Consider the following 25,224-nt stretch of genomic DNA (forward strand, 5'->3'; position numbering starts at 1 on the left):
TAGGGATTACAAAAGCAGAGATTTATTTTCTAGTCCAAATCTCTACTGATCGACCACAGGGAGCAGAATTCACAAGACTATCCTCTACTGCACATATGGTACTGCCTGTTCCTTGTGTTGGAGGACAGACAACTACTGCAGGGCTGACTGGGTCCTGCCTCAAAGCGCCCACTTTCTCTTCTACAGAAGCACCAGCTGCAATAGCTCAGACTGAGTCACTACCAAGCAAAACACAACAGATATGTGACCTTTCACAATTGGCATGTCCAACGCCTTCACCTCTTCTCCTGTTTACTACAGCAAAGTCTGACGTTTCATAAAGCACACATCACCACTTGATGTGGTGGGCTGCTCTAGGAAATTTACTACAGTGAAATGTAAAATTTGTCCTCTCAGGAGCCAAGCAATATTATTGAATTAGTCAAAATTTGTTCTCAGTCAAATTCTAATTCAATTTAAGGACAATTAAACTTAAAAGTCAGGACGGAAATGTCTTACCATCTGCTGTGAGGTTCTTGCCAGTAAACTCCAGCTGCAAACTCCATCACATCATATTTTGACACATACCTAATTATTACAAAGGCCACAGGACTTATAAAACAATTCCTTCAAATATTTATTGGATCAACCTTGGACTAACAAGTCCCCGATGAATGCTGGTTGAAGATTAGAATTTATGAGACAACACAAAATGTTAGAACTCCTCCTAACTCTGAACGAACACTATCTGTTCAGCAAAGCATCCTCTGTAAAGCAGACCACAGTGCAGCCGCCAGAGCCATACGCATTATTAACATTGTGAGAACCAAAAGAGCAGCACAGCTGTGAAGATGGATATAACTTCACGAAACATGGACATCTGTGCTGTGAGTGTCTACGTCTAAGCTGGTGTCCCTTCACAGTTTATAGTGATCGAGTCAACTGAGTGTATAGAGGTGGGGATTCAGTTCATCTCGTCCTGAAGTAGACCCCTCTATTTGGTCACAGGCTCTTGATTGTACCAACTGGATTTCCACTTCCTATAGAAGGAGCCCAGAGTAACTAGCTGAGATGTAGACTCCTGGGAGGTGACCGAGGTGTGTAAAGCCAGGCACCTGGTACTAATCTGAACACCACACAGAAAAGTATCTTCAACGGACTTGCAGATCTGAGACAGGACATACAAAAGATTTCCATCTGGAGTGGCATCTTGAAGCCAGCTTTGATATCTAAAGAACATTTAAAATGGCTCCAGGCACATACGTTAAGGCATCTGAATTAACACCCCTACAACTGAAGTGGAAGCATAGCGCAGAATCCCACTTTGCTCTGAAGCTCCCAGCTGGTTGGGGTAGGAATGCTGAAGATAAACATAACATACGAATAAGGTAGAATCATAGAATCATAGAATCGTTTACGTTGGAAAAGACCTTTAAGATCATCGAGTCCAACTGGTAACCTAGCACTGCCAAGTCCACCACTAAACCATGTCCCTAAGCGCCTCATCTACACGTCTTCTAAATACTTCCAGGGATGGTGACTCCACCACTTCCCTGGGCAGCCTGGTCCAAGGTAAAAGGAAGGAAGCGTCCTTGTTCTATCTAAAACTCTTCTGGTATTGAGCATAAACAGGTTGAACTTCACTTCCTCAGCTCATTGTTTTTCCCTCCTTTTACATGCAAGTGCAACATTCGTTCTTTTCTCGTCTCTTGGTATCATCCCTGCCTTCCACAAGCTGCTGAAGAAAACTGCTATAATGCTGAGATTGCTTCAGGCAGTTCTTTTAGGTACCCCTTCGGATGAAAATCACCAGATCCCGCTGAGTTGAAATAACTCATCAAAAAAGTCTCTTAGCTGTTCTTTCAGTACTGAAGGCTGAGTTCTTACCCTCTTGTCACTCATGTTAATTGTTCCAGTTATCACCAACTGTTTAGTGAAGAGTTCAGTGAAAACCTTCACCGTTTCTTCTGTGCCACTCCCAGAGCAAATGAACCCATTCCTTCCCTCTGAGTACTTTTCTGCTTTTCCAAATTCCTCTCTTCACACACAAAGAGATCTTAGACACACAATCCATAAAAATAAACTGCCTTCAAGACTGACTCACACTGCACGCTTGGTACCTTTAATCTAGCGTGTGTTTCAGGTCAGGACACAAGCTCTCTGGAGCAAGTCAGGTCTACTCTGCGATCTGGATGGTGTGAATATGCAACAGAAAACTCATTCAGTTTTCACTTTACCAAATTCAGCATTTGACAGCAGTGACACAAGGTCATAAGAAACAGAAGAGGCTGGAACTAAATGGCAGCATCTGTTTAGCTATTCTGTGGGAAGGCACCAGTCTAAAAGGCTGCAGGGTTAATCCTGTATTGAAGAGTCCAGGAGAGGACAGGAGAGAGGAAGATGCTGAAACCGCTGCATTCCCATCACTCCTGGCCCTCTTCAAGTCCAGCATAACAGAAACATTGCTCTTGCTGTAGCTGGGAATATGGAGTTGATTAAACAGAATTAAGCCACTGGTTTATCAAACCTGAATTATTTTTTTCTGGTAGCAATGAATACCCAAACAAATCCCTGAATAATTTTCGAATTTTTTTTACACTGGGCACAAGAGAAAAAGTCTATCCCATTAGACATAAACACAGTATTTGGGTGTCTAGTCTGAATTACTTCTGGAGATGCTCCCTACTGACACCTAAGAGCCTAGCTTCTCTCCACAACAGAAACCACGACATACCTGCCTGTCCACCTCCGGCAGCAGCAGCAGCAGGCGCTGCTGGCATTCTGTAGGCAGAACAGAGAACGTATGCTTGTTGATCAGCGCCCGCAGGTTTGTGTTCACGAGGATGGAGTCGGGAGTTTCCACATCAATTTCAGCACACTTTGTTCTCTTCAGCTGCCCTGCAATGAACCACAAAGATGTAAGTAACATCTTACCTAAGAGAGGATTAAAGGCTCCTTTGGAGTTCACTGTACCTGAGATTTTCAGAATGCCACCTTAGTAATCCATTTCAAACCTTGACTTGAAATATATGTTTTACCCTTGCACACACAGTTAAAAACAAAATGTGGGAGGTCTTTTCCAGCCCCGCAAATTTCCATACCTAATATATTGTAGCCTGCATCAGTTCACCTAACTTTTGTAGGAATCCTGGCTATCTGGGGACTGGCAAGGAATCTTTTTCAGGAGGGTTTCTAGAACTGCTTTTAGCCACGTCAATTTTCTATTTTAAGCCTCTAGTTAAGGTTAGTTTGTTCATCAGGATTGCTTCTTGGACTTTCCTACTTTGTTCTCAGCAAAAGCATTTCAGAAGAATTCATCAGCTCATTGTGCTTGCGTAGAAACCACAACACTAGACAAAGCCGTAAAAATGAGTAACTACTCTCTTTTCTTTTCTGTCTTTGAAAGCCAGCAAGTCCAGCATTAACCACAGCCAGCTTCATGTATGTCCTGCAAATTCAGGGAAGAGTAACGAAGAAAGCATTTGTGCTGTGTACTCCATTTCGTTTGGATTCATCCACTGTCTGTTACTGGCAAAATACCATGTGTTTTGAAGCTTAGATTAAAAGTACATTATTAGCAAAAAGGGTAATATTAAGACAGACCCTGCTTCCCCTGACTTCAGGGATGACAGCAATTATTTTTAAGGTAACAGTACCTAACAAAATAAATGCCACAGAGGCTTGTTTCATTAGGGCAAGTTTGCTCTATTAGAAGTCATTCAGAAAATGGCTTTGCAGGTTTATAATCTACTTAAGTTGCAGAATTTCATAATTACAGGGTATAAATGAAACCTGCCCTGAAAAGTGTCTATCTTCACCAGTGATGAAGAAAATCTAGGATGATTAGCATAGATGGAGACCTCAGAATATCCTTAAGTTCACCGAGGTCAATTCCATCATTGGTATATGTAAAAGAAACCACAAAAGGTCAGGAGGGCTGAGAAAGACCTAACCTCAATGAAAGGGAAGGAAGCCAAATAACAGTGGGGTCTGAAGTATAAAGATCTGGGAAGGAACTTCTTTTTTTTTTTTTAATGTTATCAAAATGTCTCAAGTACATTAAAAAGCCCGCTAAATAATGCAAGTCCTTTTTTTGCTTCTCAAACAGCAAGCTGCAATTTCACAAGTAGGAACCCCTGATGATAAGAAATGAGAAAAGGCTTATTTGCATATGTAAGGTTTGAATTATTTATCCTGATTCACACAGCATACTAGCAGTACCTTCTGGAGTTGACCAGAAGTCACTTTAGCATTTTACTCAATTTTGTTATTTAGGCTTTTGTTCCATCATCAGAGCAACCAAATCTCTGGAAGCAGAAAAATAAATATCTTACTTGCATGGAGCCTGTCAGATCTCTGGAATGGTTTCTTCCCCAACCCTGGCAAGGAGTTATCAAGCTTAACAGAGGGAGAGGAACTGGAGGTGGAGTTCTGAGGGCTGCTTGACTGTCCATCTGACTGCTTTCCTTCCCAAGCTGCACAGGAAATTGAAACATTTTAAACACAGGGATGTACAAAGAAATATTACATGAGACATCTGTTTGGACTGAAATAAAGATTCTTTAACATGCATACTCTAATCCCAGCAGCTCTGGGACAAGCACTTCTGGGATACTTATATTCCTTTATTCTTGTAGCACGCACTTCCCAACAGGCTGAAAGTAGAAGACCCCTTTGTAGCTATCAGACTATCGCAAAATAAAGGGATGGACAGCCATTTCATTTATGGTTTGAGTCTATTTCCCAGTTAGTCCCATCTTATTTCCCGCCTATATCCAATCCAGTAATAATCTTGTTAAAACTTCCTTTCAGAGGCAGCTTTTGTTTCTGTTCAGAGTTCATTGTCAGGAAAAATCTCTTCATACTTTATGTGTACTTTCTAAATTTTAACCTACTATTGTAGCTTTTGTTCTTTTTAAGACCACCCTCAGTCATTCCTCCTCCTCTTTCAAATACTCAAGAGGTATTTTCACGTCCTCCTCCAAAGTCACAACTTAGCCAAACTAGTCAGATTTCACCACTATGATTTCTCCTTACAAATCACTGCCACCCACATTCTCTTTTGTATAGCAGTATCTTTTCTGCCGGTGGGAAGAGCTTCTTCCCTAGATTCTCCCTGCCTTCCTTTCCCTCCTCTTCTTAAGTGAGATGAATTAAGAACATAAGCTGGTCTTCTCTCTGCTCTCTTTAGGTTTATGTGTAACAACAGGTACACACTCAAGTATGTAAAGGTACTGAAGTCCCATACCTCAAAAGAGAAACTCCACAATACACGTGATTAAGTCACAAACTAAACGAATGCTGGCTCTGACTAATGACTTGCACTATTAATTCCTTCACCCAGTCTGTGCCAGCTGTGTTCCCCATCTGCCTCTCTTACTCTCCTCTCTGCCTGGTGCCTTTCCCCCTCCTTCTCTTCCTTACACTAGCTGTTCCAGTTCTGACTAAATACATCCCTGAAATTGTGGCATCAGTGTGTTGCTTTCTATCAGAATATTGTTCTCTCTCCACTTGTATGCTTAATTTACTTCTCCATCTCAATATATCCCACTGGCCCGGCTGTGAGCTATTTCTATGTACTATCGCGTGGATAGGAGGGGAAAAAAGGACTCCATGGATGCTGATGAAAAACATACAAATGCCACTCATATTGCAGTAACATTCAAAGGCTTTTACAGTAATCAGTGTTCAGTCTAACTGGGGGCTGCATAAACGTACACTGTTCCTACCCTAAATCAGTCGAATAAAGCCGTACTAAAAGCTGAGGAATATGGCTTTCCTGAGACCACATGTGAAATGAGTTCAATCCTTAACTTCTTTCTGTCCCTCACAATCTTTAAGGTAGGAAAGCTCACGTGGCTGGATGCTGGCATGGATAGATACCAACCCTTCAGGAAAGACAGGCAAGGAAGATGAGTCAAGAAGGTTGTCTCTACCCATACAAGCCTGTGGGACAACATGAGCTGAATCCAAGGGTCCTGGGGGAGCCCACCAGGGTCCATACAAGGCCTCTCTCTACCATCTTTGCAAAGAAATGAGGATCGCGGGAGATTCCCCACAACTAAGAAAGGCAAACGTTGCACCCACCTTCAAAAAGGGCCAAATAGATAACCTCAGAAAATACAGACTGGTTAGCCCCACTTTTCTGCCTGGGAAAATCACGGAGTGACCCCTCTTGGAGCACATTTCTGGTCACACAAAGGAGATAATGATGAATGGAAGCAGTCAGCATGGACTTACCATGGGTAAATCATGCCTGACCGGCCTGGTTGCCTTCTGTGATCATATTACTGGATTTGTGGATGAGGGAAGAGAGGTGGATGCCATTTACCTTGACTTTAGCAAAGCATTTGACATTGTGTCCCACAATACTGTACGCGAGCTGGGACATTAGGGACTAGATGGGGTGGACAACCAGATGGGTGAGCAGTGGGTGAGGTGGCCAGACTTGGAGAGTCATGCTCCGTACTCTGCCTGGAGGCTGGTAATGAGTGAGTGCCTCAGGGCACCGGTCCTGATTCACATTTTTATTTGGGGGAGGCAATGGAGCACTTGCTCAAGTTTGCAGGTAATGCCAAATTTGCGAGGACCAGTCACTACGCTCAAGGGCAGAGCTGCCACCAGTGGGACCGAGCCAGGCTGGAGGAACAGGCCAGCAGGAACCCTACAAGGACAAATGCAAAGTCCTGCCCCTGGGAAGGAAGAGCCCCTGGCAGCAATACAGGCCAGGGGCAGCTCTGCTAGAAGGGACATGGGGGTCCTGGCAGACACAACCTGAACTTGTGCCCTGGCACCAAAGGCCAACAGCATCCTGGGCTGTAGGACCACAGCCAACAGATCAAGGGAAGCGATTATCCCCCTTGGCTAAGCGCTCGTTAGACCACACCTTGATTCTGTGTCCTGTTCCGGCACCTCTAATACAAGGAAGACATAAAAACCAGGACTGAGCTCAGCTGGGGGCTACCAAGATGCTCAAGGAACTGCAGTGTTTGCCCTGTGAGGAGAGGCTGAGGAACTGGAGCTTGTTCAGGCTGGAGAAGAAAAAAGGTTGAGGGAGACCTTGTAGTCACCACTCTGTTCCTACCAGGAGGCCAGCAGGAAGATGGAGCCAGGCTTGTCACAGTGGTGCAAGGCAGGAGGACAAGAAAAAACAGGCAAGAGTCAGTCAGGATATAAGGAAAAATTTTATCCCCATGAGGACAGTCTGCAACGGAGCAGCGGCCCGGAGAGATTGTGCCACCTCCATCCTTGGAGGTTTTCAAAGATCTGACTGGCCAGAGCCCTGAGCAACCTGGTAGAGGCCAAGCTGACCCCGCTCCGAGTTGGAGGTTGGACTACAGGCCTCCTTGAGGTCCCTACCAGCATGAGTGGTCCTATGATTCTAACATATTTTCAGAGTAGTACTAGAAAGGCTGGGTAAGTTGACATGCAGAATGTACAATAGCTTGCAACCGTAATGTAGCAGCAAAATACAGGGAAGTCAGAGAGAAAAACAACAGTAACAAAAATTAAATAGAGATGCTGGAAGAAAATAGTTCACCCGTGATTAAAGTGGATGTGGCAATAGTTTGGGAAGCGTGAAACCAAAATAAGAAGAGAAACCGATATGCCGTGACCTCCAGCCCCAGAGGGCTGACATGCAGTGCCTGGGAAGGGCCAGACAGCAGGCCTCCAGCAGCAGGATCCTGGCCATACCCAGGGAAGACAAAAGCCTCATTAGAATCACAAAAAATAAAGACACCAAACAATACTCTTAAGTACTCTAAGTAACACAAGTTTGGATTACTTACTCCATTAATCTATTTTAATAATTACTCTTATGTTAGCTAACAATCTTACAAAATATTCTACCTGTTTCAGTCCCTCTTAGGTCTCCCCTGTTCCTACTTCCCTAAGTGAAGATGCACTTCCTCCTGGGGCAGGGAGCTCAGGAGATGGGGTCCTCCAGGAACTATATCTGCCTGTTGTGCTAATGAACCATTCAGGTTTAATCCTAGTTAGCAGAGAAATTGCAAAAGGCTTTTAAACTATCATTTTATGCTAAAGACTTCATATACCTGGCACTGCATTTTCTTAAATACTGTCACGGGAAATGTGTAATTTTCTACTGGATTAATTTTGGCTTCCTTCTCAGACCACACCAGCCCAGGTGTAAAGGGCACAAGCACAGGTTAGGACTGAATTTCAAACAAGCAAGATGATATTAACCTTTTTCCCCTTAACCTTTTTGAAAGGGTCTGAACTACAAAGCTGCCTGGGGACAACAGGCAACCTCATCAACTGTTAAATACTTACTCTGCTATTAAACGATGCATGAAATACAGCTGATAAATATGCCTGTTCCTTTCAATCGGACATACGGCGCATAGCCGCAACCTTGCATATGTCTGAACAGATGTTACAAGAAACATTCCAGCAGTATATAACCAGCAAGCCAGGGCAGATTGGTCTAGTTTTGGTTTGGATTTGTTTAGAGCTATTTGGAAAGGGAGAGTAAACAAACACATTAGAACACAAAGAATTTTATACTAAAGAAAATCAGCATGAGATGAGGAAACATCTCCAATTATGTAAAAGGCAGTAGGGAGAAGAAATCAAATAACCTGCACTGTGTGTCCATGGTGGATAGGACAGGAAATCTTGGGTGTAAACCCAAGGAAGCAAGAAAACATTCCGATTAGAGGCTAAGAAAAACATTTTACGGATAAAGTTAACAAAGCAGGAAGGGCAAGACTTGCTGGGAGTTTTTGGTGTTTGCATCGATGGCATCTCTCAGAACAGACTGAAGAAAACATCTGTCAGGAATGCATCATAGACCCTGCCCTGAGGAAAGGATGTGGACTAGATGAGCTCCCAAGGGTACTCACTCCTAGGCCTAGTTTCTGATGGCTCTGTGGAATTTCTTAACCTGATCAGTGAATTTCAGCTAAACATTCATGTAATTACACCAAGAATATGCAAGAGCAAAATGTTTTTCATACTAATGTTGTCTTATTGCTGTTGTGTAATCCTCTTGGCTACTTCTACACCAGTAAACAGAACGGTGACATCGGGCATTCCCCTGGCTCTAAGAACAACTGGCACAAACTGGCCGTGTTCACATCCTTACCCTTTCTGTCTCCCCCAGGCGGGGTTGGCCACGTTCAAATTGCCTGCAGGGAATGATGTTTGGCCCGTGCTGAACGCCAAGGATTGCCTAGGAGACTGCTAGTTTGTCCTGAGCCGAAGCTATGTCAGGGAATTTAGCGGAATGGATTGACTGAGTTCCAGTTCTTGTGCCCAGTACTTTGGCAATGATTAACTCAGTAGCAGAGATGCAGCTTCTCTCTCCACATGCAGTTGTTTCTTGCTCTAAGCACAGGCTTGTTGGCTGAATGACTGACTGTTTGGAAGGGGAAGGAGTTTTGGGACTGGAATCAGGTTAATAGATGCTATAAGAATAATGAAGGCACACCCTCGTTCTGTAACGGTTTGGTATTACCCGTGTTATCAGGCTTTACGAAAAAGTCATTTTTAAGAAGACTGCAAATAGCTTAGGATTTGGGATTGGAGATGTAATTTTGTTGTGATCTGATTGCTTTCTTTCCCTTTTTTTGGGCAAGCTTCATGACTGCCAGTCTCAGCCACTCCACCTGTGAGAGAACACCTGACAAAAGTCTTTCAGAGTGAGCGTTCTTGCTGTGTCTTCCTCAACGGTTACATTTTCATGATCATCATCTTTCTGAGATAAATCAGGACCAGTCAAGTAAATCAAGGGTGAAGGATGGAAAAACAGGGTACTTATTGAGGGGGAGGGAATTTCCATCTCATAGAAGTGTCTGAGTTTGACAGCACAGCATTTTACCCATGATAATTAGTGTAACAGATGGGGTAGTAGGGCAGGGACTTCAGAAGTACACGCAGCTTAAACAGACAGGGACTGTGTATGTGTTGCAGAAGATGGTGAAGCAGGATCAGAATCAGCAGGACTGTGAAGCAGAGGAGGAGATCGTAGCTTTTTGGAAGAGATCGCAGCCTCAGAAAGCCAGGCCTCTTTTCCTCTTGTACACAATGCTGCTGATCCCGCTCCTGCCTCTCCCTGCTCCATACCACATATACTAACCCTGTGTACCTAAATCCTGTTTATTTCTTAGGTCCCAACACCCCCCTCCCCATTACAGTTGCAGAAGGACTTAATGACAATGAATGACTGAGTGATAAAAGAACAGATATGATTCACTGCACAGAAACATGAAGTGATGTACAAAAAGAACTCCCCTAACCTTACGTACATACTGTTGGGCCCTAAAATAGAAAATGACAACTCAGGAAGGAGTCTCAGAATCTCAACATTTCTAGGAATATGCTTGCTCTTGGCTGGGTCAAAAAAGGCAAATTGAATGCTAGGAATTGTTAAGAAAAGATGAACAAAATATAGAATACCAAAATGATGCTATACAGACTCAGAATGTATCTGCACCCTGAGTACAGTTTTCACTCTCTATTGCAGAAAGCATATAGCTTTCCATATGAGGAATGAGAAAATACAGTAGGACTCTTCAGACTGAAAGAGACGTCTACAAAAGTCATGAGTGGCAAGAAGTTATTGAAGAAACAACAGTTGTTCATTGCCTGCCATTTCTAATTATCAAATCAGAATGAATCAAATAAAGGTATAAGGGGCCTGGCTCAAAACAAACAAAAATGAGTAGTTTTTACAATGCGGTGTTTGCCACAAGGCATTTACAAAGTCAACATTCCCACCCCCCAGGTTAGGCAAATCCACTGAAGAAAATCCCACCAAGTCCGTGAAATACAAAGACACCTCCTCTTGCTTTGGAGGTCCCCGAGCGCAACATGCTTATTAATTCTGGGAGAGCACTACTATGTGCCTACCCCGCTTCTACACACTTCTTCATGCACGTGCTATCAGCAGTGTTGGACACAGGTCACCAGGCCAAACGTGTTTGATTTGATAGGCCCACTGTTCCGATTTCTGCCCTAAGTATGAACAAAAGCAAATTGGTGCTCAGTGATCTTGGAGATGGTATGGAGCCACTACTGGTAATGTTTACAGATGACTTGACAAATTGTGGATTGATAAAATAATGATGGCGTTAGTCTACAAAGTCATTTACTTGTACAACATGAAAATCAGTCTATACAAACACAGAGGCATTTCTTGCATCTAAAAGAAAACAACTTGAGTCATGCATGCTTACAGAACCAGGAGCTTATAATGGAAATCAGTTACACTGAAAAGAATTTAGAGAAAACTAACTAGAAGTAACTACCAAGAATTTATGATAACTAGTGAAATGCTGCTGCTGGTAAGGGAGCTAATGCACTGTTGAATGAACAAGAGAAGGAACAAGAGAAGAGCAGTGATCTCATTAATTTCTAATGCAGCATAAATGCTGGAAACCTCCTGGGGATCTTTCAGATCAGAACATACATCTTTGGAAGAAGACATGAAAGCCACACTACAGAATGAGAGGCCACTTTGGAAAAAAATAAATAGAGAAACGCCACCTAATTTGCTTAGCCATGAGAAGTACCTGACCACAGCGTACAGGCAACTATAGGGGAAGGCACTTGTCACAAAAAGAAGCTTTTTAACCAGACAATGGCACAGTAAGATCTATTCAAGATCTATTCTTAACTGAATGCATTCCTAATAAAATCAAAGCCAGGAAAATGGAAGCTAGACTATTTCAGAAACAAAAAGAACGCCATATGAAAAGAGTGCTTTCTTCTCTCATCCCCTAAGAACAATAAAAGGCAAGTTAAAGAGACACGACAGTAAAAGAACACATAGGAGTGTCACTGCCACGTACCAGATTTTGCAGGTGTGGAGTCACTGGCTGCCTTGACGGCCTTTAGAAGGACATGCTGGTTAGACGACACGGGCATGCCTGCTCTGCATTGCTGCTGCTGTTGCTTTTGCTGCTGCTGTTTCAAGGCCTGGGGAAGAGGACAGAAGAACATGACCAAAGAGAAATTCAAAATATTCTTAGAAATTATTAGCACACGGTACAAACCGCTTGTTTTATAGCAACCGATAGTTGGGTTCGGATTCTAACTACGTCAAAAGTTCAAAACGACTTCTGAAACACATTCAGTTCGCATGGGACACTGATGCTGTCTATTTCAATACACGACTACAAGTGGACAGGTTTCCTACCTTTGCACCTAAAGTAAAAAGTTAATGGTTGCAGAACACCTTAAGTTGTGTTCTTTCATGAAAAAAATGATCTCTAGAGAATGCAAAGAGAAAGGATTCCAAATCTGGAGTTGGTTCAAGAATTAATTATAGAAATAACTTCAAAGTAAAAGTACCATCATGTAATTCATTTCCGTCTTCTGGAGAAGCAAGGAGCAACTTTACTGAGGACCTTCAACAGAGACGCTACCCATTAGGAAAGACTTTTTTAATTAGCAGAGTAATAAAGATTAAAACACTAAAGGGTAGAAAATAAAATCCTTTGTTTCAGGAAAGACTGTTAAGGCCACCATAACACAGCCTAAAAGGCACAAATGACTAAGACAAGGAAGTAAGAAGGCAATTTGGTTAAACTGCAGCATTTACCCAAACTTAAGTGTCTGTTTTCAAAAAATGAAATCCAAACCCAAATAAACTTAACAGCAGAATAAATTACGACAGATCAAGTATACCACGGAATTTCAAAATAGGAAGTAAGAGGAAATATGCTGCATATATACATATACATATAAGTGGGACTGTTAACTAGAGATCACCGCTATCTTTAATTAAACAAAAAAATAAACAATACAGTTAGAACCAGGAGAGAGAATAAAAATATGCAGGAACCTGCAGAATCTGCCACATGAGGAAAACAGAAGATAGACTGACTTTCAGTTTGTAAAGACACAAATGGGGGATACTGACAACAAACGGATAGAGATTATGAATGGACACGTTGGATTCCTATTTTCCAATTTGTTAAATACTTCCTATTTAGCCACTTCTACCACAGGTTAAAAAAAACATTCAGCCAAACTGAAACACAGCAAAATTCAAAGTCAGTAAGAGGAAGTAGCCTCTGCAATGCACAATTAACCTCCTGTTATTGAGGTCAAAAGCTTTTTAAAAAAAAAAGGAAGATAAAAATAGAGATGTGGCATTCATATGAGTAACAAAACCCCATAAACAAGTTCAAGAAAGCTTTTACAAATTCTTCTTTGAAGATGAACTGCAGGCAACAGTGAATGTCAAGAAAGCACTAGACTATGAAGACCACTAGTATGTTCAGGGGGTTGTGTGAATCCCGTACTTCCATTATGCAAATCACTTCAAATATTTAAGGTTTTGTATATTCAGTTCCCCTATTCTGTATGCCATTTAACTGCTGCATTTTTCTCGGCTTAGGTAAAACAATTCTGCTTTTGTTCATTTTGTCACCTCAGTTCTCGGTCATGCAGTGCCTGAGGTGCCCACGCCAATGGTGGCTGAGGCATGTGTGGGAAGAGGAGGAAATGATTATTCATTAAAGACCTCTCCTTAAATTCCGTGTCAGCTTCGCACTTACGTTCTCTGTTATAAACATTTGGGGGGTTCTTTAATATATCTAAATTGATATTGAGTCCTGTCATAATCACAGAATAATTCTGGTGGGAAAGGACCTCGGGAGGTCTCCAGTCCAACCTCCAGCTCAGAGCAGGGGCAGCTTGGCCTCCACCACATCACTCAGGGCTCTGGCCAGTCGGGTCTTGGAAAACTCCAAGTATGAAGATGGCGCAACCTCTCTGGGCCCCTGCTCCACTGCTGGACTGTCCTTGCGGGGAAAAAGCTTTTCCTTATGTCCTGGTTTCCCTTATACCATTCAACTTACGCCCATTGTTCCTCACCGCCCCACTTCCTTCACCATAGCGTGACGAGGCTGGCTCTGTCTTCTCAATAACCTCCTTGTAAGTACTGGGCCGGGGGGAGGAAGGGAAGAGGCCCAGCTCCCCCGTAACACCCTATAACAGGCCCAGCTCCCCCATAACACCCCACACCAGGCCCAGCACCCCTCAGCTCCCCCGTACCAGGCCCAGCTCCCCATAACACCCCACACTAGGCCCAGCACCCCTCAGCTCCCCCGTACCAGGCCCAGCTCCCCATAACACCCCACACCAGGCCCAGCACCCCTCAGCTCCCCCGTACCAGGCCCAGCTCCCCATAACACCCCACACCAGGCCCAGCACCCCTCAGCTCCCCCGTACCAGGCCCAGCTCCCCATAACACCCCACACCAGGCCCAGCACCCCTCAGCTCCCCCGTACCAGGCCCAGCTCCCCATAACACCCCACACCAGGCCCAGCACCCCTCAGCTCCCCCGTACCAGGCCCAGCTCCCCATAACACCCCACACCAGGCCCAGCACCCCTCAGCTCCCCCGTACCAGGCCCAGCTCCCCATAACACCCCACACCAGGCCCAGCTCCCCTCAGCTCCAGCCACGCAAGGCCCCACTCTGCCGACCCACCTCTTGTCAGGAACCAGCCAATCAGGAAAGAGCTAGCTACCCCACATCCACCAATCAGGCGGCGGCTTCCAGGCACCGCGGCTGTGGAAGCCTCTGGAGGCGGCAGAGGCGCCCTCAGAGGGTCTCTCCACAGACCCTGGCACACAGCAAACCCCTCGGCCAGCGCCAGCCCACCGGCTCTCCTCTAACCCTCACCTGCGCTGCCCGGATACTCCCCCTGTGCCCGTGCGTGCACAGGGGCTCGTTATTTTCGTCATTTTGTTTGCCTTTAAGTTGTCCTTTGTTCTCGCTGGGTGCGCCGTGCCGCCCTCAATGGAGGGCAGATGTTCCTCAGCGTGCAGGTGCATTTGCACAAAGGGCAGCTCTGAGGTAAACCCCCGCTGTTGAGGGCGGAAACCACCACTTTATTCTGTAGAGTTGAAGATCCTACTTCAAAATGGCGCCATTCAATTGGTATCATCAGCACCTCCTTTAATTGTAATTTAAACAAAGACCTTATGTCAGCAGCATGCTCCTCCCTGTCAGCTCCACTGTGGATGACAACAGTGACCGCAGCAGGACCAGGAGCTGCTCCTAAGCACCAACTTCTTGCTCTGGACCTGACTACGTCTCTGGTAATGACGTTAAAAACCCACGGGGATGCACCTAATGGGGAAAAATCTGTATTGTACAGCCCCCTTCTTCTCACAAAAGGGGACAAAGCGACTATTCACCGACCGGAGAGCCTTTGTAGAGTGTGGCCCAACCCAGTCCCTGGCTTTATTCATTCCATGTATGTGGCAACAACAGATAAAAGTGTAATGGATAATAATGAAAGCCAACGGTATAAACTTTATCAGAGCAGAGGGTGTAATTTCTAATCTTAAAACACCATGATGAGATCTGGATCGAGGGAGCGGATCCTTCCCCTCTGCTCAGCACTGGTGAGGCCACCCCTGGAGCGCTGCGTCCAGTGCTGGGCTCCCCAGTACAAGAGGGACATGGACAGACTGGAGAGAGTCCAGGGAAGGGCCACCAAGATGCTGAAGGGCCTGGAGCATCTCTGCTATGGGGAGAGGCTGAGGAAGCTGGGACTGCTCAGCCTGGAGCAGAGAAGGTTCGGGGGGATTGAATCCACGCGCATAAATACCTGCAGGGAGGGAATGAAGAAGAGGGAGCCAGGCTCTTCCAGTGGTGCCCAGTGACAGGACCAGAGGCAACGGGCACAAAATAAGAAATTCCATCTGAACACAAAAACCCACTTTTTTACTATGAGGGTGGTCAAACACTGGCACAGGTTGCCCCGAGAGGCTGTAGAGTCTCTACCTTTGGAGACATTAAAAACCCAACTGGACGTGGTCCTGGGCAACTGGCTCTGGGTGACCCCGCTTGAGCCGGGGGGTTGGAGCAGAGGGACCCCAGAGGTTCCTTCCAACCCCAACCACTCTGGGTTTCTGTGATGCTGTGAATTCTGATGGCACTGGGGTGGCCGCTCAAGCTAGGTAAGGATGAGATGAAGGTCAGTGGATTGGAGAGGATCAGAGGAAAGAATTAGAGTCGTACCTGCATTTTCCAGTGACAGGTGAGAAACCACCCGTCTTTCTGGATCTGCATTATAAATTTCAGAGTCTGAATGTGGTGGTTTTTTGTATCAGCACACACTCACTGTAACAAAGGGTGTTTCTCCCCATGATTGTTTCATCGTTCCAGCAGGATGAGCACTGACATGCCTGCCAATTTAGATTCAGAAATTGCAAATCTCTAACTCGGGATTTTTCCAAACAATTGTAAGGAACACAGCCATCTGCTTACTTACTATACTGTGTGGTGATGGCACACCGGTACACACCGTATTATTTGGCTGTATTTTACAGTTTTAACTCTGATGCATTTATGAACTAAATCCTGATCCTTGTTTCTTAAAGGACCTGATACTTATTGTCAGTATAGCAGCAGCATGGCGTTCCAGGGTTAAAAGTTCTCACTTAGAAATATGCTCTCTCTTCCCTCCAGTAACAGTACAATTACTTAGCACTTAAGACAGGAGGGCTGAATCCAGCCAGCTGTCTTCTCCAGTGCACACTAGCAAATAATCTGGGTTGCAGACATAATTAAAAATATGAAAGCTTTCTTTAATTCTTGTTTCCCTCAATATCTTATGTTTTTCCTACCATTCTACTCATAACACTGCTGTCTCCTTCCTGCTATCTATATTTGCTCATTCTATCTACTTTTTATAACTCTTCCTGACCACAGTGGCAACCATGTTTAGGAAGTGGTGGAAGATGTGATATTTCGTCAAAATGGCAGAATTCCACTGAAACTAAAATTAAGCAAAGGATTGGGCATAGAATGTTCTGAATTTGATCCAAAGCTAGAGCAAACTTTGGGCAGGTAGGTTAGAATGATTGAACAATTATGGTGTTCTTTGGCAACACCTTTTTTTCCTGTGTGCCTAGAAGGCCAGTTATTCACTATGCTACAATTTGATGCTCTACTCTGGGCCACAAGAGTTGAGTTCAGGGAGAGGAGCTGTTGTGATGGAAGATGATGACCATCAGAAACAGCTTTTTGCCTTGCAGAGAGCTGCAGAACTGTTAAGTACAAACAGGTATGCTATGCAGACACCAAGGCCTCCACGTGGCTCCCCATTTCTCTTTCAGGGTTTCTGATTTTTTTCCCCAAACCAATGAGATTAACAGTGAAACCGAGAACGCTGTCTCAATTTTGGAACTCACTGGCTCTGATGTATTTCGTTACATTCAGAGACAGTGCTGGAGCAAGGATGCTTGGGAAGTAGACATCTCAGAATAAAAAAGCTGGGGGGTGGAGGAGGGAGAGAGCAGAGACAGAGGGGAATGAATATAAAGGTGGGGGAAGGCTGGTGGGAGCAGGAGCATGGGGAATTCAGAGATGAAAAGTAGAAAATTATTAGGCATGTAAGGACAGAGGCTGGGAAGAGAGGAGAAAAATAGATGGAGTGCAGGTTTGGAAATGGAGTGTGGGTTTGCCCAGAGGTCCCTTCCAACCTCTGATTCTGTGACACAAGGACCTACAGACCAGAGAAAATGAAGAGGAACTGCTGAACACGAGTGTTTATAACAAACCCTGAGTCTGTTTGATCACTCTCTTAAAAGAGAAAAGCCTTTGTGGATGTTGGAGAGAAATGATTGCCAGCCAGGCTTAAACAGGGATGAGGAAGGGAAAGCAAAGAGTATAATTAATATCTTGCTGAATTAGCGAGAAGCAATTTTCTGAGGATTCAAATGAAAGTGGAAGCTTGACTCTGAACTTCAGAAGAAAATCTGCCCAAAGTGACAACACAATCTCGCTTCTTTATTGCGGCTAACAGCAGCAAGCAACGTCACAGTAACACTGATGCTTCTGTTGAGAACCAGCCAAGTGGGAAAAGGGAGGAGAGAGAAGATTCCCTAAAGCTGGCATCTTATTTTGACATCAACTCAACGCCCTCTTGCTGGAAACAAAGCTCCCGTTTATCCAGTTGCCTTCTCTTCCCCCGTAATATTCTCCTCAGTAACATGCCCTAATTAGATCCTTCTCTCTCACTGCAGATCCTTTTTCCAGGGCCACAGGCACCTCTGTTAGCTGAATGCCATCCTGAGTGTTGCTTCTCAGCTGGAAAAAGTCAGGAAAACAGGCTGGGCTGGAAAAGGTAAATCCTATCTGGAACACATCATGATTTCATCTGTCTGTGACAAGCTTCTGTAATCCCTGGACTAGCACCTCCTCTGCAACTTGATTCATAACTCCTTACAGATTTTTACTTTACTAAGGAGTAAATCTAACCCTGATAAAGCATTTCCTTTCTAAGGATCATGGAAAACTAAACAATGCAGTTGGGGAAACACCTGCAAATAAGACACTCAGAGGACTAATTCATCTTGCATTTTTCATTAGGAGAAACAAATCATTTGAAGTACAAACGCTTACCCATTCCATCCTGCATGCACACAATTAACACTATCTACACAACAGTCATTTCCCAAGCATGGAAAACAATCGGTCCTCCTCTTTCTCTCATAACAGCCAGCAGAGGTACAACGCAAAGTCAGTGTGCTGTCCTTCCCCTTCTTCCCTCCATATATACATACACACTGCACCCACAGAACTCCTTGGAAGGGAAAGTATGCCGCTAACTAGGGGAAGAAGTCAGTGGATTTAATTCTTTTCCCAAAAAGACCTTCCATTTACTAAAACAGACTGTAGAAAGCTAAGCACGCTCATCAAAAGGTTAGGTGAAAAGAAACAACATCTTATATCCGTTCTTTAAAATAATAACAAAAAAATGTTCAGATACTTATTTAGGGAAAAAGCAAAGAACTAAGTAGCACAATATTTTGAATCACCTTTAAGAGAGAGAGATGTTTTAGCAAAACCCTGTTTACTATGAGACAGCCAGGAAGTTCTGAATTACTCCTCTGCAGAATGCAGCTTCACTGAGAAAGATGATTTACCCAAGAAATAAAATAACTGCAACGATCCCTAAACTAGGTTCCAGATTATGCTACTTACCTGTTTGAGTGCCTTCTTGCTGTGCTTCTGGGATGAGGAGATGACTTTGCCTGTCTGGATGGAAGGTGACGGGCAGCCTGACTGAGGGGACGATGTCTGTGACAGTCTAGATGACACTACAAGAAAAAAAAATACATATACGTAATCTGACCTTTACACGTTTGCCTGCAGCATGTTAGCCAGTCCTCACCATTTCAGATCATCTCATGAGGCTCATGAAAATTGCACCTCTAGCAAATGTTACTTTTTGCACAAAGAATCATTTCTATTTCCCCACCATCACCAAGGCAGCTGTTTTCCTCTGAAAGCCAACAGCAATTCCTATGACCAACCTGAGATTTTTCATCTCTTGTCCATCTCTTTTTTATTAATCTTGTAAATAGCTGCTACCAAATAACACGGCAGCTTGAGAAAAAGCTTCAGGTTCACACAGGTTTACCTAATTCAAATCTAAATCGAAATACAGGCAATGGTTGTCTTCATTTGGAATGTCCTGTGGTCAGACACCTAATTGATAGCAGTTTCTGATCAGATTAAAACTGCATCCCTCGCAACAGTGTGAAGATAAATGACACACAAAGGAAGTGTATATAGCTCGACTATACCTATTTGGCACAGGATACTCAAACTACTCTGCTCTGGCAGCAGTGGGGTGATGGATACGTGGCCAGCCAGGGGAGGCATGCGGTTCCAGTCTCTCATAATCACAGGTTTGCCTGTATTGTCTTGGCAAATATATACGGTACTGGCCACCAAGGTTAACCCATCACATGTACCTATACAAAAAGCCAGGTAATCAGCACACTAGGGCTAGTCAAAGCTGTTTAGCTGCTGAGACTGAAATAGTACAACAAAAAAAGACAAAAGCAAAATGACATTAATTGCAATGCCTTACGTTGCACGATGGCCGTAACAAAACAAACACTATGTAGGCATAGCCAAGAACATCAATGAGATACAGCTGTGACTGCAGTGAACTCTAAAGGTAAATCTGTGAGACTGGGTATGGAGGCAGCCAGTTAAAAAGAAAACAACGTAAGTCAGCAAATTCACGGTCTGTATACATACCTGCACATGAATTTGTATAGATAATAATACCCACTGTAAGATCATAGAATCACAGAATCATTAAGGTTGGAAAAGACCTCTAAGATCATCGAGTCCAACCGTCGACCCAACACCACCACACCCACTAAACCATGTCCCTAAGCGCCACATCTACACGTCTTTTAAATACCCCCAGGGATGGGGACTCAACCACTTCCCTGGGCAGCCTGGTCCAATGTTTAACCACTCTTTCAGTAAAGACATTTTTCCTTACATCCAATCTAAACCTCCCCTGGCACAACTTGAGGCCGTTTCCTCTCGTCCTATCGCTTGTTCCTTGGGAGAAGAGACCGACCCCCACCTCGCTACAACCTCCTTTCAGGTGGTTGTAGAGAGCGATGAGGTCTCCCCTCAGCCTCCTCTTCTCCAGGCTGAACAACCCCAGTTCCCTCAGCCGCTCCTCATCAGACTTGTTCTCCAGACCCCTCTCACCAGCCTCGTTGCCCTTCTCTGGACACGCTCCAGCACCTCGACGTCCTTCTTGTAGTGAGGGGCCCAAAACTGAACACAGTATTCGAGGTGCGGCCTCACCAGGGCCGAGTACAGGGGCACGATCCCTTCCCTCCTCCTGCTGGCCACACCATTTCTGATACAGGCCAGGATGCCATTGGCCTTCTTGGCCGCCTGGGCACACTGCCGGCTCATGTTCAGCCGGCTGTCGACCAGCACCCCCAGGTCCTTTTCCGACAGGCAGCTTTCCAGCCACTCTTCCCCAAGCCTGTAGCGCTGCATGGGGTTGTTGTGGCCGAAGTGCAGGACCCGGCACTTGGCCTTGTTGAACCTCATCCAGTTGGCCTGGGCCCATTGATCCAGCCTGTCCAGGTCCCTCTGCAGAGCCTTCCTACCCTCGAGCAGATCAACACTCCCGCCCAACTTGGTGTCGCCTGCAAACTGACTGAGGGTGCACTCGATCCCCTCATCCAGATCATCGATAAAGATATTGAACAAGACTGGCCCCAAAACTGAGCCCTGGGGAACACCACTCGTGACCGGAATGAAGGAAACAAAACGAAGAGTGAAAGAATGTTTGATCCCAGGGTGGGGAGAACCCCTACCATAAAGGATAATAAACAGATTCACATGTAAAATATTTAAATTATTGCTTCCTGAAGCAATTATTTCTAGAATATATGGGGCTTAACTAGTATCATTCTGCAACAGAAAGGAGTTAAGAGATAACGACAACAGCTCTTCATTAACAACAGCCACAGTGTGATCCCCCTCAGTATCCAGAGAAGGGAAGCTCCCGAAAACAATGCAGTGACAATAAGCATCAGAAAGCAACATTTCAATAAAATGCACAGAATCAGTAACAACAAATTATAAAAAGCAAAATTCTCACATGTGGCATGGACATTAAATGAAAAGAGCAAGGTTTTTAGAAGGCATACAAAACAGAGATGAGGTAATACCAGACTCTGAAATGTCATTAAAAACAACAACAATAAAACCTATGGTAGGAAACTGGTAATTTAAGTGTCACTGACAAGATTGCCATACCCAGATGATACATGCACATGATAAAAGATGACACAGTTGCACAGCAAGCAGAACTACCACTTAAAAGGCAACCCCCCCACAATGTTACACCAAAACCTGGAAAGCAAAGGTTTTATCTGTACTTTGAAAGAGCAGTAAGAATGTTTGTAAACTTGCATTTGTCTCTCAATTTGGTTGAAACTGCAGTTCAAGAAGAATAAGAAGATGCTGGAAAGGTCATAGTCTGATCAGCACCTGGAGAGGAAAAGCAGATCTCACAAATCCATTAGAATTGTTTGAATGCATCGATAAAGAGAACTGGAAGAAAAGAAAGTTTGTTGCTAAGAGTTCACTCACACTTCCAGAGATTTTCAACAAAAGCCTTCTAAAAATTATTTGGCTATTGTTTAAAAAACAAAGAATTGGCATAACTCTGATGCTGGATGGGACAGAAGGCAAAGAACAGAATCAAATGGTAATCAGGCAAGAAATCAGCAAAAATTCTGCAAGGTCACGTACTAAGTAGGGAGCATTTTGGTGCTTAGTGACAGGCTGGAAGGCAGGAAACAGTAAAATATTAAATATTTAGTTTAGTTAAGATCAGAGAGAATTGTGTGGAAATTCAGAGAAATATAATTCAGAGAACAAAAGACCAAAAATATTAAGTAAAACATCAAAAAAGGAGTAAGCAAATTTTTGGAGGAAAAACCCCAAGATGCTCGTAGAGCCTGTAGTAATCTAAATGAACCGTGTCATCTCAGGAAAGGGATCCATTATGGCTGACAGGCGTACCAAAATGGCCAGCAAGATGATGCAATGTGTAAAGATGGAAAGATGACGTATCTAAAATTCTTACAGCGTATTCACGTAGCCTGTCTCACATACTGAAGTGCCGATCACACAACATCAGCAAAATTTGATGGGATTCAGGAAAGTAAAGAAAACGGTTAAGGACACAATAAAAACTACGACAATGAGCTGTTTGATATTATTCTCAAAGGAAGAACCATGAGTGCAGCGTACAAAATGAAATGATGTAGCTTCGTGTCCGGGCGCCCCGTTTCTGCAGGGAAAGCACCATGCTTGCAGCCACCAGGCCACTGTCGTCACCCGGAGAGCCTGGGCACAGCAGAGCCATTGGCCTCTCTTACACTAACCAGGTACATTCCCAGTCCACCACCGCTGCAAACACAACCCTCGGCTAGACAAACGCTGCACCCCTGTCCTTGTAAACCTAATCCTTGCTCATAGTTGTTAAACACGAAGGAAACACAAGTTTGGTTTAACATTTAAAACCCAGGCAGACTGACTGTTACTAGTTTCGAGACATTTGAATAGCACGAACATAAACCACATCCTCTTTGAAGCCTATCACTGGTGAAACTACAAGTTCTGTGTGAAGTAGAAACATTAAGCCAAATACAGGCTACTCTTCTCCAGCCTCACATTCTATTCACATTTTAATTTTTATGCTGTCTTTGAACCAAGAAAACTAATCTTTTCAAACCAGGAATGGCAGCACAGGCTTTAGCTGTGCTAAAGCCCACACCTGGGAAGACAACTCATCCCTGGAGCAGATACAGTAAAGCTGCATTGTGATATTTTGTGCATCCTCTGACTGTGTAAAAGCCCTTGGTGCCACAACGGCTGCTGTGTTGGACCGACAGCTGCAACCACAACAGATTCTCAAGAACAAACAGGAGAACTTGAGAAAGCCAACCAAGTCACAGCTGCTTGAGCTCAGCTGTGGGCCCCCAGAGCGAAGCGGGGATGGATGGCAGGATAAACCTGTGAGAATACACCCCTGAGTCCTTGGACCCAAAAGCTCTCAGAAAGTTTACATCCTTTTAAGAACTTTGCACGCAGCCAAGCAGAGGTATAACACAAAGACGTGCACGTGTAGAAAAATATTCAGACTCCCATAAGGACTAGGCTTGACAAGCTGAGTTTGTTTCCTTTAGATTTAAACAGAATTTCAGTAAAGTTAGTTCTGTCTTCACTTCAGCCTTTCTTGTAATTTGAAAAGTATGTGGAGCTGAGATTATACCTCTTGATGCCCTTAAATCCTAAGAGCACTTTTGGAGGGAAGCTGCAGAAATAATTACAGAACGTAAAGCGACACCTGGGAAAGCAGTGCATCCAGTAAGATGCTCTGATTTTAAAAGACACGATGAGTTGCTTTGCGCTGTTTCTATGTAAATAAGGATTTCCTTGATCAGCTAAAGATTAGGGAAGACTGTGGGCCAGTATCTGACAGAAACGAATTTCAGTAGATTTTGTAAATTAGAAACAGTAAACAGAATCCCCTCATCCCAAAGAGGCATACAAGAGATAGGATGGAGATGTCACCTTGATAATAAGTGGTAAGGACAGAAACGTGACTAAAGGGCAGTGACAAAAAAATCTCAGGTATTTGAGAGTGCTGGCTTGGAGAAGCAATTAAACATACGCATCCATAGCCAGGATAGCTCCAAAGCTAGTAACTCTGCACGCTTGGCCTGAAGTCACTGCGCCAGCTGGTTCATTCACGAGGTTTCATTGCTTCCTGCTGTTGGTTTGGCTGGGTGAGGGGTTTGCCAGGTGAAATGATAACAGTTCTCTAAGATTAAAGTAGATGAGATAAAGTGGAACATGTGTCAGCCAAACCTCACGAACCCTGATTTGTTAGATAAACTAAGAATGGATCCAATATAGTCCCACATTCCACCTGCAAGACTAAATACTGGAGGAAGATCTGTCTGCAGTCAATTACAGCTGTAATTTGTGGAACAGAGACTCCTTTACACTTTAGACTTCTTACTTGAAATGTCACTGACACAAGAGCATTTCTTCTAAGAAATGAAATTATAACAGAACTTTATGTTAAAGGTCAATTAAATTAGAAATTTCAGTCTGGCAAGATCTGATGACATTTTACAAGGTATTGGGTTCCCTTAAGGTTTGCAAACCCTAAACCATTGGTCAATCAATTCTCTTATATACATTTATAAAGAAACTGCTAACAGCAGCAAAGAGAAGTAGTAATATTTATTTAACAATAACTTATTGAAGAAGATGAGTGGTTAATTCTTTTACAAAAATTGCAGTAAATTGCTGCAAATATTAAATGCAGGATGTAGTCTAGGGATCCCTTCTAATAGAAATGGTAAGACTGTACAGTTTCATCAAGATGCTGCCTTGTGTCTTTCCTTTGTAGAGTCCCGATTCAGTCAACGCTAAGGACTTTCTGCTTGACCCTCTTGGATAAAGGAATGCATTGATTTGAAGTGGGCCCATGTGAACCTCATGAGGTTTAACAAGGCCAAGTGCAAGGTCCTGCACCTGGTTGGGGCAACCCCCAGCATCAATACAGGCTGGGGGATGAAGGGATGGAGAGCAGCCCTGCCGAGAAGGACTTGGGGGTACTGGTAGATGAAAAGCTGGACATGAGCCGGCAATGTGCGCTCGCAGCCCAGAAGGCCAATCGTATCCTGAGCTGCATCAAAAGAATTGTGGCCAGCAGGTCGAGGGAGGGGATTCTGCCCCTCTGCTCTGCTCTGCTCTGGTGAGATCCCCCCTGCAGCACTGCGTCCAGCTCTGGGGTCTTCAGCATAAGAAAGACACGGACCCCTTGCAGCGGGTCCAGAGGAGGGACACGAGGATGACCAGAGGGCTGGAACACCTCTGCTATGAAGAAAGGCTG

At 44.2% G+C, this 25,224-nt stretch overlaps 1 protein-coding gene across 2 annotated transcripts in view; it reads right to left on the reverse strand.

The window, feature by feature from the left end:
- ASXL2 (ASXL transcriptional regulator 2) overlaps positions 1-25,224 on the reverse strand; it is a 122,386-nt gene that overhangs the window by 12,010 nt on the left and 85,152 nt on the right. For both annotated transcript variants that reach the window (XM_076332469.1, XM_076332470.1), the window contains exons 5-8: positions 18,957-19,072; positions 11,796-11,922; positions 4,314-4,454; positions 2,714-2,877 (exon numbers count right to left, since the gene is read on the reverse strand). In XM_076332469.1, the coding sequence (XP_076188584.1) occupies positions 2,714-2,877; positions 4,314-4,454; positions 11,796-11,922; positions 18,957-19,072 (548 nt within the window). The remainder of the gene's footprint in view (positions 1-2,713; positions 2,878-4,313; positions 4,455-11,795; positions 11,923-18,956; positions 19,073-25,224) is intronic.

Source organism: Aptenodytes patagonicus, chromosome 3, assembly GCF_965638725.1.
Source record: "Aptenodytes patagonicus chromosome 3, bAptPat1.pri.cur, whole genome shotgun sequence".
Lineage (NCBI taxonomy): Eukaryota > Metazoa > Chordata > Aves > Sphenisciformes > Spheniscidae > Aptenodytes > Aptenodytes patagonicus.